The following is a 20,342-nucleotide window of genomic DNA, read 5'->3' as shown; positions in this document are numbered from 1 at the left end:
AATCTTCTGACAAACGCTTTTACAAATATCGCTTCACTTATCTTTAAATTTCTTTATGTAAGCAATTAAGGTTTAAGGAGACATTTTTGCGTTGTTTACTGTCTAAAACCTCTTTTTGCTGAAATTTTATTTAAGTTCCAGATATAAAAAAGATAGATTAAAATTGATTACAGTAACAAATACTCTTTTTTCTCTTCCAAAAGAACATCTTTTCAATAATATCTTACTCTAAATAGACGTGTCAAATGCGGTTGATGTTCATGTAATCAAAGCGATAAAATTTACATATTTGGTTAGTTTGTGAACGCAATAATTAAACCATCGGGTAGAGCAGTAGAATATTTTGGGTTTATCCTTTGTAATATTACTTTTAATTTCATACCCCAAATCCCCTCTCCACCATTAAGTAGCTGCCTGTGTGATTTCCTTATTGAAATGGAAAATTCTCGAGCACGGAAGCAACACCGAAACGTTCGTTTTGCCGTCTGGTTCGATTGCCCTTTTCAATAACACTCATCGGGCCCGGCTATAAAAACCCGGCTGTAAAGCCCTCATCAACGTTGGAAACAGTTGACAGCACGGTCGGCTCGTCAAAAGTGCTAACGTACACTAACTTTAGCCCTCTCGTGCGAGCAAATGAGTGCTTGGCGAGCGAAATGACACCAGTTGAAAGCAATTCAATCAAGTCGGTCAACATGGCGCAGCCTTGATTGGCCTGTACTGTGGAAATGCGATAAAATTGCATGGCACGAATGCAAATGCCACTGTTTTGCGATTCCCTCGCTTCCGTCCGGCGGCAGGCAGTAAATTAATGTGATTGAACATTTCTTTCCCCCATCTTTCTACTTCTCTCGATTTTCAGATACCGGGCGCCAATTCCATCAGAAAGTGCGAAAGTTGAGTGTCAAGTGAACTGCCGTGCAAGCAACGCTCGTAATGAATGGATGCTAGGCGTGAAAAGTGAGGGAAAAAGAAGCGACATTGCAAGGGCTTCGAAGCAAGAGCACTTTGAGACGAACGGAATTTCAATAAGCCGCCCGGCCAAAGGCTCGGCCCCGGCCCGAGGACTGCTGGGAAAAGATGAAACGTCCAGCGCTGCAGAACGGCTGAAACTGGAAACCTCAAACGCTCGGGAAAGCGCGTCCGGATGCGGGCATGACAGTGCGTGCAGTGCGGGTGTGTGTTTGTGTGTGCGTTTGCGGGTTTGTTTGTGCGTGCCGTAATGTGAGTAGCCGCAACCGATTGAAGCTTTAAAACTCAACGACATATCATCACTACCAACCCCTTTGTATCAACCTGGCGACGATCAACCGAAAGGCCGACGCTCTCGAGGGCGTCTGAGACGCCGGACTGATTCCGAGTGTCCACAGCAAAAAAAAAAAAAAGGGAAAGAAAGCAAAGTAGCGTAGAGCAAACAACTTAACCAGTTTACGGAGGAAAGAAACGGACCCACCCACAATCTCGACCCGAGCCCGACCGGAACGCCAGCCATGTCGCTCACGGTGCGGATAAACAAGTTCCAGCTGCCGAAGTCGAAGGCCAACCTGCTTGGCCGGGTCGAGTTCCGAGGTAAGCAGCACCATTTTTTCCTCTTATTTCTTCATTTTCATCATTTTGCCACAAAGTAAAAAAGCCAGAAGTCCCAAGTCGAACAGCTGCACTTTGCGAAACGAGAAAGGTCTAATCTCGTCCGACGTTTGACTGTCAAATGTTAATGAAACATGAAGCATAGCAACTCTTAGGGCGAGTTTTGGACACTAGAATGCTAGAATGTCCCATTTGCGAATCTTCAATTCTCGTTCTTGTTCATCGTAAAAAAAAGAGAGAACGATGTATCAAATAACAAACTCAAGAAAAAATATTACTTTACTCATTTTTCCATTCCAATCTGATTCAGACAACTGGTTGGAAGAGCATAAAAATGGTTTATTATACGTTGTTTTCCATCACAACGACTCGTTTGGTTATAGAATGAACATGTAAAATTATTTAGAAATTGTTTATCTTCTTTGTAATGACAAAAAGGATAATTTAAGTCAAATCTCGTGGATTTTAAAAACATACTTCACTTCATTGCAACTGTAGATGATTTGATAAATTGTTAATGCTATCACGTGTTTCTTTTACTAAAAATAAAAGTCTGTTAATTGGACTCAAAATTGAAATTTGAGCGCAACTTCACTGATTCCTGAAATGCGATTCCAGCATCACATGATTCATGGAAAATGAAAAAATGGTTTCCATTTCACGTTTGATGTTTAGTTTTGCTTTTTTTTTTTTTGTAAAAACCCGCAAAAAAAGCGATTCGCATTGAAGTACAAATGGGCGCAAAAACGGTTTTTGCGATAGGATTATTTTTCAACCTGCGTTCTCCCATCCCGGGAGTAATTATTCGTCCAGGATTTGCGAGAATCGAATCGAAACCATTCCAATTTCAACCGACAAACTGTAAGGAAAAAAGAAATGAAGCCGGTGAAAGTACGGGAATCCATAGCAAAGGGACGCAAGTTAGGAAGCAATAACGATGATTTTAATAGCAAACGTGATGAACATAACCAAATGAAAAAAAAAGAAATCAATCGGATAGCAAAAGGAAATTACAACCGCAGAAAATTAAAGGATAGCAAGTAGGCAACGAGCGCCTGTTTTGTGGGTGTAGGGAAAAATGGGGCCATATACACCGTTGGAAACTAATAAAATCAGCTGATTTGCGATAAAAAGCGAAAGATATTTCTCGCGTTTAGGATTTTCTAATGAATACTCCTCTCATTATTCGTAACTCACAACTGTAAAAAAGAGGTGTTGTTTACACACATTTATGGTTTTGGTAGATAGAATTGAAAGATTCAACATAATCTATCGTTGATTGCCTGTGTTCACCGACCTGCGAGACAATATCTTTCACACCTCGGAGGTGCATATTGCCTCACCTTTCCGTACACCATAAAATACGCTTTCCTATCGCCCCACGCACGCAACCGGTGAAATCGAGTTCAGCGAGCCAGCAAATTTGTCTCCTGTCAGCGGGGCTTTTCGCCATAAATATACATTTGTCAACGATCTGCGAGGGCTGCGCGACGGTCCGGCGGCTTTCGCCTGCCCGGTTTCATGATGGAAATTTCATTTCCACCTTCACTCATCGGTTGTGCTGGCAGCCAGCACAGTGAGCGCAGGAATCATGCTGAAGATTACCGACGTGGCAGGACACGGACAGCTGCTGTTCGGTGTCGTCGATGCAGATGGGACGATTTTGTCAGACAGTGCTAAAGCCGATAGCGGTACGATTTTGTGCGCATTGTTGTGTTATTAATACAGTTCTGTTTCTCTTTCAACTTTCTATTCCGAACATGCAAGCATCTGCAAAATAGAAAAAAACATTCGAAACGGATCGATTCCAGTGTACTACATCGCTTTTTCAAAATGAAACACAGTGTGTTCTATCTTCAAGATGAAAATATTAAAGTTACAGGATTTCTATTCATATAATGGAGCATTTCAAAAGCATAGGGGATATTTTCAACCGGTAAAGATAACTTTGCAATCATATAGGGGAATGTGGCAGACAGCTAGGGGAATCGTGCAATGTCACTGGGGAGCTTTGCAAACGGTTAGGGGAGCGAGCTGTTAATTTCACTAAACTCATAATCACGGAATGTTATAACTGTGGATAGTAAAATATTCGAAAATCGTATAAGTTATTTTCAACTAAAACACAACAACATTCTCCAATTTTGCATCTGTTTCGTTTCGTTCGAACGGTTCTGTGAAACACTCGATCCGCTTTTAGATCAATAATTAAACTGCTGGGGGGGCTTAAATCGAAGGAATTACAGAATGATGTGCACGTTACTTCAAGACTCTTATCAATGTTAAGAAAAAATAGTATTTTATTGAAGATAATTCACAGTTTCGAGTTCAACTAGTTCAATTTTTATGATTTTTGTCAATTAATTCAGTACAATCATTAGTACTGTGCAGTATATTTTAGTTGAAGCTATACATTTCTTTTAGTTGAAAATAACTTATACGATTTTCGAATATTCTACTATCCACAGTTATAACATTCCTTGACATAAAAATGATGAGTTGAGTGAGATTACCAGCTCGCTCCCCTAACCGGTTCCGAAGCTCCCCGGTGACATTGCACGATTCCCCTAGCTGTCTGATACATTCTCCTATATGATTGGAAAGTTACCTTTACCGGTTGAAAATATCCCCTATGCGTTTGAAATGTTCCCTCTACCTATTGAAATATTCCATTATATGAATCGAAACCCTGTAATAATAAGAGAAAGGTAGCTTCTGGAATTTCAAACAAAAACAGTGAATTATAGAACCTATCTAAAGACAAGGAATGGATGAAAAAAGGCCTTTTAAGGCCATTTAAGAGAGCACCTTGAGCATTTTGGGAACGCTCCAGTCCCCAGTGGGGATTATACAGCTTCCGTGCAAACAAATTTGCAAACCTTAATTAAGGCAAACCGTAAACTTTCACCAAACTACACTCGAGCGCGCCCGCTTGGCCCCGAAAGTGACAGTTCAAAGTTTACCAGACGCTGTTTTGATTTACGAGCAGGGTTCGATCGTACCAACGATTATTGTAAATAATTAATCAGATCGTTCACAAATCGGCCAGATTGCCGGTTCGGGCTCCGAAAAGGGCCAAGGGTGGCCCGAAAGGTTTTGTGGCCGGGAAAATTCGTACCGACTGATTTCGTACTTGCATTGATTTATGGTTTTCCGAAGAGACAGTCTGGCCTGTACTGGTAGTAAAAAGAAATAAACCTCACTTCAATCCGGTATGGCTTTTCGATGTTCCATTGTTGGCCGTGTCCCAATATAGTTCTCGATTAAAAAAGGATTAAATCGACCGGGGTAACTTTTATCAGCATTTTATTTTCCCTACACTCATCGCATGTAAGCGGGATTTTTCGATTATTCGTAATATTTATGGAGAAAAACCTCTAACTCGGGGAAGTTGTTATCTGAATCGGTTAGAGTACGTTGCAAACTATTCCCAGAGATGGGTTTTCCATTAAGCTTAAGCCGAACGAAACAACCGGAAAGGAAATTATGACGAAACGCAGTGAGAGCTCTCAGGCTCTAAGCAAGCACTAATGATTGTTGTCGCGCGATTAATAGAAGCTGCTGTGTGCAAGCAATCATCTCCCCATTTCCGAACACCGTCTTGAGTCGAGTGGGTTATCCACTCTATCAATTTCCGATTAAAACAGGCAGCTGCCAGCCCACTGTGCCGTTTCGGAATCTGCTCGGGTTTAAGCAGGTTTTGTATTAAATCCTACTTAATTCACCGAGCTGCAGACTGGAGGCGTACATATTTCTTTCTAAACACACACACACACACACACACACGTTCGCAGGAAAAAAGCAGACGAAGATTAATAGCAACCATTACGCGGTACCCGACCGTGAGCGTTTCGTGTGACTTTTGGGTGCTTGCATTAGCAGGTTTGAAAAAGAACCAAACGAACAACCACTCTCGAGGAGGCTCGAAGGCCTGCTTTTACAGCCACCGCACTCGCACTCGCATGAATGGAAAACCGACTTCAATTTGTTGCTTAGAGATTGCGGCCCCGTTCCGAAACCGGCCGGAGATTTGCGTTTGCGAGCTGACGGTAATCCCGATTTTTATATCCCCCTGTCGCACGCCGCAAAAGAGCATGCCGGGCCAACGGTTAAGGTCTGCCGTGTCTGTGGTGTCATCTTTAAAAAACAAAAAAAAAACCAAACACACCACCCACTTGCGAGTGCGAGTCCGGGCCAGCCTGAGTGGATTGGCGTCGAGATATATCTGGACGGGCCAAATGGAAACGGGCTCCCAATATCGGTGAAATTGATTGCACGAGACGGTGGCGAAGTGAGCGGTCGTGGGGGGGCAAGGAGGAGGTTAGCCGAAATGATTTCCGACGAAAAAAAAAAACCCAATCAGTAGCCTCGGACCGCTCGTGCCTCGGGGGAGGATAAGCAACATTGGGTTTGTCTTGCCTCCGCTGCTCATTCGGTGCTACGCGATCTTCGCTTGGAAAAAAAGGAAAAGAAAAACAAGCATCTTTTATGTTTTTATTACGCTTAGATAACCATTTACTGAATATTTATCGCTGCGTTGGCGAGCAGTGAAAAATGAAATAGAAAAGTGAACGGGAATGCTTAGCGCCGCCACGATTGACTATTAAAGGAGCACAGGGAAGCCTTTCGGGGGGGTGGGCAAGGTTGACCGAACTAGTATTAGATGATCAAACACAAACACGAACCCTTCACACCATGACACGTAGCCCTATGTAAACTTTACCTAGTGTGTTACGTACTTCTTAAAGGTCAATTGCAGCGCTGATAGCAAACATCGTACAACACGATGGGAAAATCTAATCTCTTGGTTGTTCAATTTGGTTTTGTTTTGTCAGAAAATTATATACACCTCGATCTTTCACAGATATAATTTGTGATGTTTCCTGTGATTCCCATTTAACAAAATAAAAACCTACACAAATGATAGTCCTCAGTTGAAAAGCGGTAAACAAACACGACAAACTGTATGTTTCATATTTCGGTAATTGTTTGATTACTCTTTGCAAACTTATATGTTTCTCATAGTAAGCAAAACAAAGTCTGAAGACTGGTTTTGACTTTAATATGGATGAAATCCTATTAAAGCTGCTCCCAACCAATGTTACAGCATGCGGCATGGAGTAAACAGCGGGATGAAATAGTTTTTCAATGGCTTGAATGTCAGACTTTTTTGTTGTAACTTTATCCCCGAAGTCTTTGTAAAAAACTTTGCCAAATCAAGTCTTACGCAGGAGAGTGAAACTACAAACGAGAAGCATAAAGTCAAGAGGAGTTGAGTGCAGGTGAGAACATGGAGCTTAAACTTCACAGAACTGATATCAAAATAAAATACTTTTACTTTAAGACTGTAAACTTTTATTACTAAGATCAATCGCTATTTTATCAGAATGATAACTCGCACTTTGCGCTACATTTTGCAAAAAGCATTCTAACTTCTTTTCTAACTTTTCGAGCAGTTTTGTTGTCAAGTATAGAAAAGAAAAGATTGGTGGCATATAATGCTGAGAAAGAGTACAATAGGCGGATTTCCACAAACGACAGCGGTTGGAAAAGTGAAAGAGTGCATTATCATGGACACAAGCTAGAACTTTTAACGATGGAGACGCCCAGTACCTCTGCAACTAGGGCATAACTGTAACAATAGGGTGGAGACATTTGCAATTTTGAAATAACCTTTGAATCTGCGCTTATTTACATACAAACTCCTCCATAACATGATCATTCGTTGGGAAAAAAGGATTGGTTACGAATTCTCAACCTTTTTTTATTTTGACTAGATAAAAAAATAACATATTTATCCTCTTTCGGGGTGAATTGGAAAGAAATATTTGCAAAGTCAAGTGAAATTAGTTGAAAGTCGATAAATAGTTGAAATTAAAAGAAAAAATGCAAAGTAAAAGACTGTAATTTCGTTGAGGCTAGTCAGCACCGTTAACGATGGAGACGCCTGGTGCCTTTGTCGTTGGCATTAAGTTAGAAACAAATTGCAAGCTCTTTCCAATAAGCGTAATTTGTTCAACTATGACCGTTTTTTCTTTTAACGATGTTGACATTCAGTTTTTAATAATTTCGAAGAGTTTTTCATCAGTTTTTTCAGTAACCGACTTTTTTTGAAAATGTTGGAATGAAACCCAAACTTAAAAGTGACTTGTGATGGAATCCCACAGTGTGCAATATTTCTCCGTACTGTTTTAGATTATTCCGGGTAAATATTCAGGCCTTTTCTTGCGGCAAACGCGTCGAGTGCCAACGATGGGCAAACAGTTTGTATAATTTATTCCGACCGAAACGTTGTCGTTATGGTGTCGAAATGGGTATCTCAGGGTCTTGTCATCAATTGATCTACCTCCAAGCTTAGGCGGCTCAGATCTAAACGCCGCTGGAACACGCCTACATGATCCGATATGATTTGCATAAAATGTTTTTCTTTTAACAAACTGAAGTGTCCTGCTCGGAAGAAGGCAGCAATGTTGAAGTTCCAATCCCCCAGAGCTGAATTGGATTTGGACTTGTACGAGGTTCTTGTCCTAGACACAGAGGGATGCTGTAAAATATCAATGTCGTTTGGTTTAAGGAAGGTCATTCAACAAACAACAAAGAACACAATCTTTAAAAAAAATCACGTTTCAAATCAATTTAGAAAACGAAGCTAGAAAACATATTGTTTATATCTAAGAAAGTTTATTTCATCTGTAAGTCAACCTGGTTATTTTTTTATTCTTGTCTACTTCTTACTTACAGGGGTCGCTCACACCACGACTGAGCTTAACTGCGGCTCGGAACATGTGGAAGTTAACCAGGTAAGTTTCTTAGAAGTAGAGAAGAGTTATGGTTTTTACTCTTTCAATGAGGGTTATGTTTTAATTTAATACTTACAATAACGGCATATTTAAAATGGTGTTGTATTGAGTTAGTAAATCGGAGCTCATTAAAAAAGTGATCAAACAAATCTTCAAAAACATTTGCAGTGCTTGAAACTGTGTGGAAGTATTAAAATATATAATATGTAATAGATTTTCACTATTCACAATACTATTCACAATACTATTCACAAATACTAGTTACATCAAATATAAGTCACACTAGATGATATGATGTATTACGACTTCAATATCTGTTAAAGAAGACTTTAAAATAGCGAAAACTATTTGTAAAATATAAAACTGAAATTTGAATCGAAACTTAACAAGTTAATAAGAAAAGCCTGTAAAATATGTACGTAACTGATCCGTAAGTTAAACCGCAACCGGATAATTAACGAACGCTATTACAAAGTTATGACGAACCTGCGAGGATGCGTTGGCACGGAGCTACCTAGCTTCGCTCGTAATCATCGCCAGCGTCTGCTCCGACGGCTTCGCCCTGGACACAACTTCAACCTCCAGCGTCCAGAGGGACGACAAAGTTTGCGCCCCGCAGCGCACCGGCAAACATAAATAAGCTCGCCGTGACCCTCCCCAGAGGGCAAACGAATTAATTCCCTTTCGACGCCCTTCTTCTGCCGTTCTCGGGTCGCAGAGCTTCATCTGGCCGCTGGCGCGGGCGGCGGACGAGGCGGAAACGATTACCGTCGAGCTGCGGCAGCAAACCACGAAGATCCTGCTGAAGACCGGCATCGGGATCGCGTCCGGCGGCGGCAACGGCTCGGGCGGGCCCGCCAACCGCGGCAGCATCACCAGCAGCACCAAAATCATCGGCCGATTCGTCATGCTTGCGCAAGGTAAATCTAATTTCCCGGAAAAACAGGATGGGCCTTTCCTGGTTGGGCGAAGGTGACCGGAAAACACGGGCCTTATTATATCCAGCCACGGGCGTGTCCACTCAAACCGACTTCCGCTTTTCCCTCTTTGAAGCTCTTATCAACGAAGGCCGGCTGCGGATAGAGGACCGTCTGGTGGATCTATCAAACAAACCAATCGATGTAAGCATCTCACCCGTGCCACTCGTTTCCGCTTTTAGTTGGTAGTTGAATGTCGGAGAATATCCCCAAACGACTGTAGAAGCTGTGTCTTTTCCCTCTCTACTCCTTTATCCTACCTTCTGACATTTAACATCTACTCCCGTTCGCTCATTTAATACAATTTTCATCAACACAATTGACCCTTCAGCGATCCATTTGTGCGAGCCGTAATTATGAAAGGCCGATGGATGGTACAACTCCACTCCGAACACATTAATAGCCCATAGCACTCTCGCCGGGAACAAACCGAGTCGAGTTTTTCCCGTTTTTCCTCCCCCCCCCCCCCCCCCCCCCCCGCCCGTTTCGGCACTTCAAAGGGTCATTTTGCCGCTAATTATTTGGATGAGACCGGTAGACGTCGGACGTTCGCCTTCCATTTTGGATTTGTTGTTTTCACTCCATTTTGGCCTGCGTCGGTTGGCATTTTGCTGGTAAAGTGCTCGAGATGATTTACAGTGGTCGGCAATCCTTTAAGCGTGATTCGATTTCGAATAATGATCCTTTTTTATTTTGGTAAATAAATGTCAAATTACGATTTGGCGAATTAATCAATCAAATTTATTATGTAAATATTGTCACAACACAGAAAATCAATTTGGTTGTGGTTTCAAACGTGAGGCACCCTTCTCAAATCACCCAAAATAGTATCACTTTTTAATTACCTTAAATATATCTGTTGAAATTTACTTATAAAGTTTTTTGCCAACATTGTTTTACATCTATTTCGACCGCTGTATTAATTTTATAGTTGAATTTTTCTCTTCGTATCGATGATGGTGATGCTTTATACAACTTTGTTTCGTTGTATTTGTCTCATATTCACTATTTGAAACGCTCTAGTGATCTATTGAGCGGTATTTAAAGCTCGATTAATATGTTTACTGAATGGAAGGGTGTTTTTCTTTATAGATAGATTTAAACCATCACAGATAACTTTTACTGAACTGCTTTGGATTTATTAAACGAAGAATTAATTATGGCTCGTCACAGAGCCTCTTACCCACTTGCTTATTTGCTTTTCTCGATGGGAACTTTCTTTGCTATGATTCGCATCCCTGTTTAAGGATTTAAATATCTTTTGTTGAAATATTACCACCACCCCTTTCCGATTTGACAACCTGTTCGTTTTGTTTGTTAGAAATGGTAGTTTATTTTGACAGCCTGTCGCTTTACATTTCAGTGAAGAACTGTGTCTCATATTTATTGTTCGTTTTGGGGTGTTTTTTTTTTCCCTTTGCTCAGGCGTACGTCAGCTTTGACGTGTGCTATCAGAGCCCGGAGGATGAGTCCGGGAACTTCTACGCGCCCCGCGTGGTGCACTCGCTGCACCAGCAGTCCAGCCTCGACGACGACCAGCAGATGCTGCTGGACATCGAGCAGAACATCGCCAACCTCGAGAAGAGCCTGTCGCAGAGCAGGACGGCCGACCAGCCGTCCTCGTCGTCCGGCCGGACCCGCTCGAGCCGGGCGCCGAGCAGTGGTGGTGGTGGTGGTGGTGGTGGTGGCGGTTCCGACCGGAAACCGAACATCATCAAGCGCGTGATGTCTTCCGGTTCGGGCATCGGCGAGCGAAGCGGCGGGCCCGCCAGCAATCAGCCGTCGGATCACGCTTCCTCCGATAACGAGGCGTCCGCCCGGCCGGCCAAGTCCATCTCGGACAAGAAGGTGACGCTCCGGACGGTGCGGAACTTCATGCGGCTGGGCCGCTCGAGGCACTCGTCGCGCGAGAGCACCGCCAGCAGCACCGAGGACGAGGGCAAATCGCTGATCACCAGCACCGGGCACGAGCGGGAGCAGTCGGCCGAGCCGGGCCGGACTTCCGGCGGCGAGCAAGGGCACGCGGCGCCAGGGACGGGGACGGGGGCGGCCGGCGAGAGCCCGACCAGCGCGACCGGCAAGGGGGCGGTGCCTCCTGGCGGCTACGAGAACGTCTCGCAGACGTGTAGTACCCACTCGAATGCTTCCAGCGACGGCGAGGACGTCACCACTAATGAGAAGCTCAAGAAGTAAGTGCAGCCAAGTTCATTCGCTTTGCCTCGGAGTTAAAGGGTAGGAAGTGCTCAGCTTTTACTAGCTTTTACACCATTCATTTTGGATTATACTTGTAGAAATGGGAATATATTATCCAAGCAAGTGCGCAACACTATTTCGACGCTCTAAAGACATTTCGTCAACAGGCTCTATTTATTTCACTTTTCACATTAATGTTGACAACTTTTTATATACTCACAGGTTCATGACGTCCCGAGAATAGGAATACTCTCTGTTGTAAAGCAAAGCGGGGTAAAAATGTGCACTTAATGATTTGAAAATGATTTATCAGTGACGTAAACCATGGAGAAAGTGATTGTTCAGAGGACCAAAATGTATATCGTTCCAACAGCATGTAATTCTAGAACTTTGAAGTACTAGTTTCAGCTTTGAAAACAATTGATGACTTAATATTTATTATTTGCAACCTATCGGTAGACTATATTTTTCTATTAAAATTTTGTATCAAGACTTCTATTATGGACGCATTTGTATTTTTTTTTTAATAACTACAAATAACACTTAATATTTGTGTTATATTTATCACGGGTCTTCTAATTTTAGCATTTAAGGGCATATGAAACATATTACATGTCAACGTTATTAAAACTCACCTTAGACACATTTAATTATTTTTTAAATTGAAAAAAACAACTTGATTAAAAATGAAGCACTTTCTTTCTTTGATTCACTGGAAAAGTTTTGCTTCCACTGGCAAACCGTTTAGTGGGAAAATTAAAGGTTCAGATGTAATTTAAAAATCTCGTTGCTTTAATCGCCTACTTATAAGAGAGGTGCGATATATATGCAGGTATATAAGAAGTGCGCAATTTTGCCCCACTTCACTCTGTATTTTGTTTGGAAGCATTCGGTATTGGAACATCTGATAGTTCTAACTAACACTTACTATCTAAGGCACGTAATGGCAACATCGAGGGAGTATAGCTACAGCACTGTTGGGGATTCAAAGTTTTGCGAACTAAGACATGCACTTGCCCGCTTAGTTTCAGCGAAAGAAGAAAGGCTTACATCGAATTCTACTTGCATCGCCTTTGCGAAAACTTCCAATGACACGTACCCATCTTCTCACTTTACCTTTCGCTCAGATTAAAAAGCATGGCCAAGGGAAATGATCATCTGAAGTCGCAGGACTTCCAGGTGTGCGTCACCATCATCGAGGCACGGCAGCTGCCCGGCCTGAACATGGATCCGGTCGTCTGCATCCAGGTTGGGGACCAAAAGAAGTACACCAGCGTGAAGGAGAGCACCAACTGTCCGTACTACAACGAGGTTAGTCAGAGAAGACAGTCGGAGCCTGAACATAGCGCCTGCAGATACTTACCGGCACTATGTTGCTCATCGCTTTGCTTCCATTTGCAGTATTTCGTCTTCGATTTCCACATGCCACCGGTGATGCTGTTCGACAAGATTATCACACTGTCTGTAAGTATCCGCCATTGGTATTACCCCCGTTCACAACCCGTGTCCGGAAGGGAGAGAAACCTCCCCCTCCCCCACCACCACCCTCCCCTCCCCCCCGTGAGCAAACAAGATCATTCGCTTCCTGTCCCGCGAGTCGTACTTCTGAAGACTGTTGACCTAATTTCTCGCTGTAGAATATTGTTTGCATTCGATGCTAGTTAGACGCGAAATTGGCAAAAGGACATGACAGCGGACGAAAGAAAGTAATTACAAAGTACAAAGTTAGCGGGCAGCACTTATCGCTTGCCTAACTTGTAGCGACTCGCGTATCAGGAGGCACCACACAACTGTACCGAACCCTCGATTCCAGCGCATGAATCCCGCGCCTCGAGCGGGATAGATTGCTGACTCTTCTCTGAACCACGTCACGAGTTCAGATGCGGAGTGCGGAGGGAAAGCTTACCATTAACATTCATTCGCTTCGCCTGTTAACAGGTCATACATTCTCGCAAGTTCATGCGCTCCGGAACGGTGGTGGGCTCGTTCAAAATCGATCTTAAAACAGTCTACGATGCGCCCGGTAGCTACCTTCTATTTTAACCATTACTGTGCCCAACCAACTTACTTTGAATTCGTCCTTCTCCTTATTGTTTTGTGTATGCTCGCCTATGTGTGTGTGTGTGTGTTAATTTTGGTTTTGTTTTTTTTTATCACAATGGAGGTTGTTCCCTTCAGAACATTTTATCGCAAAATACCGCCACTCAAACAACGTTTGCCTCTCTATGCGTGCGTCTCTGTGTGTGTTTAAATTATTTTTTTCCAATCACTCCATGAATGCCTTGTTGCGATGGTTTTGTTTCCTGTTTCTGCACCGTTGCACCGTTTTTTCTCGTCCATATCTGTTTGTGTTTTCTCCATTTCGTGTACATCTTTCGTTGTTCTTAAGATCCACCCTATTGTCATGCTTGTCTCAATGCTGTTAGTATCATCGTGTTCGTTTCGTTTGGGCTTTTCCCTCGACGCGCCTGACTCCCGTCTCTATCTGCTTTTCATCTTTTGCGTCGACCCGCCGGCCTTTTGCTTCCCGCGCCACCGACAGACCACCAGTTCTACCACAAATGGGCGCTGCTGTCCGATCCAGAAGACTTTGCGGCCGGCCCGAAAGGCTACCTGAAGTGCGACGTCGGCATCATCGGCAAGGGCGACACGGTGAAGGTGCCGCCCAAGTCGGAGAAGGATCCGGACGACATCGAGGCGTACGTTGGCGTTTTCCGGTCGGGTTGGCACCGCTTTGATGTGGCCATATCTTTTATCTGTCCATCCGCAGGAACCTGCTGCTGCCGGACGGCGTTCCGATCGAGCGCCAGCGCGCCAAGTTCATCGTCAAGGTGTACCGGGCGGACGGGCTGCCGCGCATGAACTCTTCCATCATGGCGAACGTGAAGCGAGCGTTCACTGGCGAGGCGAAGGATCTCGTCAATCCGTACGTGCAGGTGTCGTTTGCGGGACTGACGGTAAAGCGACTCTTCCCCTTTGCTTAACCACGCGCGGTCCGGTGAAATAATAATAGCTTGTGTGTGTGTGTGTGTTTGGTCTGAATCTCTGAATATGTCGGCAGGGTAAAACGAACGTGAAGAAGGCCTCCTACAACCCGGTGTGGAACGAGCAGCTCGTGTTCACGGAGATGTTTCCGCCGCTGTGCCAACGCATCAAGATCCAGCTGCGGGACGCGGACCCGATGAAGCCGGCCATCATCGGTACGCACTACATCGACCTGAAGCAGATCTCCAACGATGGCGAGAAAGGCTTTCTGCCCACGTACGGGCCGTCGTTCGTGCATCTGTACGGGTCGACGCGGGACTACAACCTGCTGGACCAGCACTCCAACCTCAACACCGGGCTCGGCGAGGGCGTCAGCTATCGGGCTCGGCTGCTGATAGCGATCCGTACCGAGATCACCGACAATGTGGAGCTGTTCGCCGACAAGAACGGTAAGTAGCGCGGTGTTCTGGTCCACAAGCCCAAACCATACTAACGCACCTGGCACACTATTACCTGCACAGTGGAAGTGGAACCAACGCTGCCTATATGCGAGTCGTCGTACTGCAAAAACGATGGCTTCTTCCTGTTCTCCACCGTCCTGGAGGCGTCGATGCTGGACAAGAAGGTGTGCGATCGGTCGGTTTACTTCGAGCTGAGCATGGGTAACGCCGGCAACTCGCTGGATGGCCACAACGAGAGCGCCACCAACAACATGGACGACGACGAGGAACCTGGTGAGGGAGGGTCGCGTTTGATTTTAATCTAGAGTTGTGTACTTCCGATTCAAATTCATCAATCTGAATGATTCTTGGCGTCGTTTTTGAGATTCATAAAACTTTTAGTGAGAGGTTCCTGAATCCCAAAGATTCATTAATGTAAAAAAAGTCGCTTTATTCGTGTCAGTGCAAGAATCACGAAGATTTGTGAAACTTAATGAAGGTTTAGAAAGATTCATCTAAATTCGAATCCCAGAAGATTCATGAATCAATCTGAATGCAAATGAATCTCTCCTAAAGAGCCATAAGGCACAACACTATTTTAATCCTTATTTGTTTTACAAACTGAAGGATCTCTAATGTCTGCCAAAAAACTTTTATTTCCACAGTGTCGATCGATACAACTGCGTACAATAGCACGACGAGTGCGTGCAAGCCCATCACGCATGACAAGAATCACTACTACCTACCGTACTGGGACTACAAGCCGTGCATGGACGTTCGCGCCTGGTTCCCGGACCTCCGGCGGCGGATGTACAATAGCAACATGATTTCGAAGATTACGGAACGCATGGAAGTTGGGCTGGCGGAGACGAACCTGCTGCTCGAGGAGGAGGACCCAACGGCCGAAGTGAAGCTGCGGGGCGTCCTCGAGGAGGTGGCTTCCAGCTGCAACAAGTACGTCACCATCACGAAGGGGGCGCTGGTGGGACCCGGTACCGGCAAGACGAAGCTCGACAAGGAGCGAATCAAGCTGTGCCAGCGCGAGGTGGAGTCGATCGGCAATATGTCGCGCAACCTGCGCGCCCTCGTCACCAAGAGCTCGATGAAGGAACGCTACAAGACGGCCCAGAACTACCTGGCGAAGTTGAAGTTCCTCATCGAGGATCCGCAGCACGCCCTGCCGGACGTGTTTGTGTGGATGATTGCGAACGGCAAGCGCGTCGCCTACCATCGGTTGGACGCGCGGGACCTCATCTACTCCACGATCGAGGAGGAGACGGGCGTGTTCTGCGGCAAGGTGCAGACGGTCTTCCTGAAGCTGCCGGGCAAGCAGGCGGACGGACCGGCAGGGTGGCATGTGCGCGCGAAACTGTCGCTGTACCTCTGGCTCGGTACGCTCAAGCACAAGAAGTTTTTCTACTCCGGCCTTCCGCGGGGCTACGAAATGCTGCACGAGCTCAAGAATGCCGAGAAGAGCAACGTACCGGCACCGACGACGGTGCACTACGTGGAGAAGTACGTGTTCCAGCTACGGGCGCACATCTATCAGGCACGCTCGCTGATCGGCTCCGACGCTTCCGGGCTGAGCGATCCGTACGCGACGGTCTACATCACCGAGTACTCCAAGACGACGCAGGTGATCGAGGAAACGCTCAGCCCAACCTGGGACGAGCTGCTGGTGTTCGATGAGATAACTATCTACGGCTCGAAGGAGGAGATCAAACGGGACCCACCGACCATCGTCATCGACGTGTACGACCAGGATAAGGTGGGAAAGTCGGACTTTATAGGGCGCGCCATCGCCAAGCCACGCATCAAGTTGAAAGAGAACCACTACAGTACGCCCGTGCTGGAGTGGTTCGAGATCACGCGCGGGCTCGACGGTGCCGGCGAACTGTTGGCGGCTTTCGAGATGCTTGAGCATGGATCGGACGATGTGCCGCGTCTGTCGGATCCGAAGTACATTGCTCACGGCGAGTATCGGGGAGCCGGAGAGACGTCGACGGCGATGCAACAGGCGCTAACCATTCTCCCGGTGCCGCAAGAAGTTCGTCCCAATCTGGCCCGCTTCCGCATAGAAGTCCTCTTCTGGGGATTGCGTGATCTCAAGCGGGTGCATTTCATGACGGTCGATAAGCCCCGCATCGACATCGAGTGCTCGGGCAAGATCATGAACTCCAGCATCATCCAGAACGCCAAGAAGAACCCGAACTTTGCGAACATGTTGAAGTTCTTCGACCTCGACCTGCCGATCGAGGAGCGTTACGCGCCACCAATCACGATCCGAGCCGTCGACTGTCGCTCGTTCGGACGCTACACTCTGGTCGGTACGCATCAGATCACGTCCATCCACAAATACATGCACCGTCCGCCACCGAAGGAAGACCCGAAGCGGTTCAACCAGGATGGTCAGGTAGTGCTTTCGCGACGCCGAGGATCGGCGGGCAACCTCATTTCACCAGCAGCGGATTCCGCCGCAGTCGGTGCCCTCACCAACTCGTGGTCCGGCGAAAACCTCACCCTGTACGGTGCCGCCTACGTTGGCAAGGCACTGCACTCGAAGGGCAAGAAGGCGAAAAAGAAGCTGGAGTCGCAGGACGCCTCGTTTGACGCGCAGGGCGGCGGCGGTGATGACGACGACGAGTCCAGCAAAGACTGGTGGACCAAGTACTTTCTGTCGTACGAGAAGCTGATCGAGTCGACGAAGCACTCCACCTCCTCGCGGCTGCTGGAGCAACAGCAGCAGCAGCGGAACCAGCAGTCCCACCAGCAGGGTGGCGCCCACGACTCGACCGAGAATGGCCGGAAGCTCGGTGTCAAGACGTCCAAGTTTGTGTCGAAGCTGAGCCCCAAGTCGACGCCCCAGAAGAGCTGCCCCGCCGGGTCCCGCGTGGCCACCTGCAAGATATACCCCAACGAGCTGGAGTCGGTCTACGAGTTCAACGACTTCAAGGAGTGGCTGCTGTCGTTTCCGCTGTACCGCGGCAAGAAGACGGGCGACAGCACGGAGGACGAGACGCGCATCGTCGGCTACTTCAAGGGTGCGATCAAGGTGTACAAGCTGCCGATCGAGAAGGGCATGGAACCGGCGTTCGCACCAACACTCCCGCTCAACGATCCGATTCACGTGCTGGTGCGTGTCTACATCGTGAAGGCCACCGATCTCCATCCGATGGACCTGAACGGCAAGGCAGACCCGTACGTGGTACTGCAGCTCGGCAGCAAGCGTATCTCGGATAAGGATAACTACGTCAGCAAGCAGCTGAATCCGGTGTTCGGCAAGTGTTTCGAAATCGAGGCCACCTTCCCGCAAGACTCGATGCTGACGGTGCAGATCTTCGACTGGGACCTGGTCGGCTCGGACGACCTCATCGGTGAGACAAAGATCGACCTGGAGAATCGCTTCTACAGCAAGCACCGGGCCATGTGCGGTATATCGACCAACTACGAAGAGTAGGTTTCCTGCTAACCTCCTCCAATCTAAACTTCGTCTACAGTGATTTTGTTTCTTCCTCCCATTGCCTATACAGCTCCGGCTACAATATATGGCGTGATCCGATGAAACCCACCCAAATTCTGTCGAAGTTGTGCAAGGAGAACAAACTCGAAGGCCCACAGTACCTGCAGGATCGGGTCACCATTGGGCGCTACTGCTTCATGTTTTCCAGTGAGGAGATCCAAACCTGGTCCAATCCAACCTCGATCAAGTACCGGGACGAGCATCTGGCCCTTGCCGTTCTGCACCGGTGGGAGGAGATGCCTCGCGTAGGTTGTAAGGTAAGGCATCTAGTGAAAACCCAACAGACCGAACTCGATCACCTCGATGTTTTTGCATTCTTGCTGGTAGATCGTGCCGGAACACATCGAGTCCCGCTCGTTGTACAACACCGACAAACCAGGCATCGAGCAGGGTAAGCTGGAGATGTGGGTGGATATGTTCCCGATGGATATGCCGCTACCGGGTCCACCGGTTGACATCTCGCCCCGGAAACCCAAGTCCTACGAGCTGCGCGTCGTCATCTGGAACACGGACGACGTGGTGCTGGAAGATGATGCCTTCTTCACCGGCGAGAAAATGTCCGACATTTACGTGAAGGGGTTCGTATCTCTCCTTGCTGGCTCACCATATACCGCCTACTCCTATATCTTAAAGACATGTTTGGGTAATTTCTCTTCAGATGGCTGAAAGGACAGCAGGATATGCAGGCAACGGACATCCACTACCGCTCGCTGACCGGCGAGGGCAACTTCAACTGGCGCTTCATCTTCCCCTTCGAGTACCTAGCCGCCGAGGAGCGCATCGTGCTGTCGCGCAAGGAGTCGCTGTTCAGCTGGGACGAAACGGAGGTGAAGATCCCGGCCCGCCTGGAGCTGCAGGTGTGGGACGCGGACCACTTCTCCGCCGACGACTTTCTCGGCGCCATCTCGCTCAACCTGAACCGCTTCCCGCGGGGCGCCAAGTCCTCCAAACTCTGCACGCTCAACATGCTGCGCACCGACAACGTGCCGACGGTGAACATTTTCAAGCAGAAGCGCGTCCGCGGCTGGTGGCCGTTCTTCATCAAGAAGGAGAACGACGAAATGGAGCTGACCGGCAAGGTGGAGGCGGAGATTCATCTGCTCACGAAGGAGGAGGCGGAGAAGAACCCGGCCGGATTCGGGCGGAACGAGCCGGATCCGCTGGAAAAACCGAAGTAAGTAGCAGTTCTGCTGAGTCCTTGCCTCATAACTTTCTGCTCCGTCACGAACTAACCTGATCCGATGCGATTTTCTCTTCAGCCGACCGGACGCATCCTTCATGTGGTTTCTCAACCCGCTCAAGTCGGTGCGCTACATCGTCTGGCACAACTACAAGTGGAGCATTATCAAAGGGCTCGTCATTATCGGACTGGCGATACTTCTGCTCCTGTTCTTCTACTCCGTGCCGGGCTACACGGTGAAGAAAATGCTCGGAGCGTAAGGCGGCGCCCTTATTTACAAACACGCACAGCCACACACACGCACACACAGCTGCTAGTTTATTTGTGCGCGAAGGTGTAGGAAAGGTCTTTGAAAAGTGCGCCCGTCGTCGAACGCAACTGTTTGCAGGTATCTTAAACATAATCAAGCAAAGATAACAACCACGAAGCGAATACCCCGTTACGCAATTATGTTGTTCTCGCAACGCATCGCACGTAGTCGGTAAGATGACCGAACGCCAACATTCCTGGAGCAGAAATGGCTCGCGACAAGTGCGCAAGCGAGTGACAATTTCTCCATAAATAATATCGACCATCGATTAGCAAACATAGTAAAACCAAACATAGCCAGGCCAACGCTTAACAGGTTTAGTTTAACCATGGTAATGAAAGCAACGAAAA

At 46.8% G+C, this 20,342-nt stretch overlaps 1 protein-coding gene across 1 annotated transcript; it reads left to right on the top strand.

The window, feature by feature from the left end:
• Positions 1-1,490: 1,490 nt before the first annotated feature.
• LOC131290884 (otoferlin-like) lies at positions 1,491-19,942 on the top strand. The gene is made up of 17 exons (XM_058320070.1): positions 1,491-1,569; positions 8,329-8,387; positions 9,106-9,307; positions 9,441-9,508; positions 10,790-11,553; positions 12,685-12,868; positions 12,959-13,021; positions 13,496-13,580; positions 14,100-14,256; positions 14,328-14,514; positions 14,619-14,991; positions 15,064-15,276; positions 15,648-18,435; positions 18,513-18,759; positions 18,830-19,080; positions 19,161-19,676; positions 19,762-19,942. The coding sequence occupies exons 1-17, from the start codon at positions 1,491-1,493 to the stop codon at positions 19,940-19,942; spliced, it is 6,417 nt and encodes a 2,138-aa protein (XP_058176053.1).
• The last annotated feature ends 400 nt before the right edge of the window (positions 19,943-20,342 follow it).

This window comes from Anopheles ziemanni, chromosome X (genome assembly GCF_943734765.1).
Source record: "Anopheles ziemanni chromosome X, idAnoZiCoDA_A2_x.2, whole genome shotgun sequence".
Taxonomy (NCBI): domain Eukaryota; kingdom Metazoa; phylum Arthropoda; class Insecta; order Diptera; family Culicidae; genus Anopheles; species Anopheles ziemanni.
This window is presented reverse-complemented; position numbering and strand designations above follow the sequence as displayed.

Excerpts from the sequence above, each read along its gene's own strand:
- LOC131290884 (XM_058320070.1), top strand. The coding sequence starts at position 1,491 with ATGTCGCTCACGGTGCGGATAAACAAGTTCCAGCTGCCGAAGTCGAAG. Across the intron at positions 12,869-12,958 it reads ACTGTCCGTACTACAACGAG|TATTTCGTCTTCGATTTCCA; the intron begins GTTAGTCAGAGA and ends TTCCATTTGCAG. Across the intron at positions 13,581-14,099 it reads AACAGTCTACGATGCGCCCG|ACCACCAGTTCTACCACAAA; the intron begins GTAGCTACCTTC and ends CGCCACCGACAG.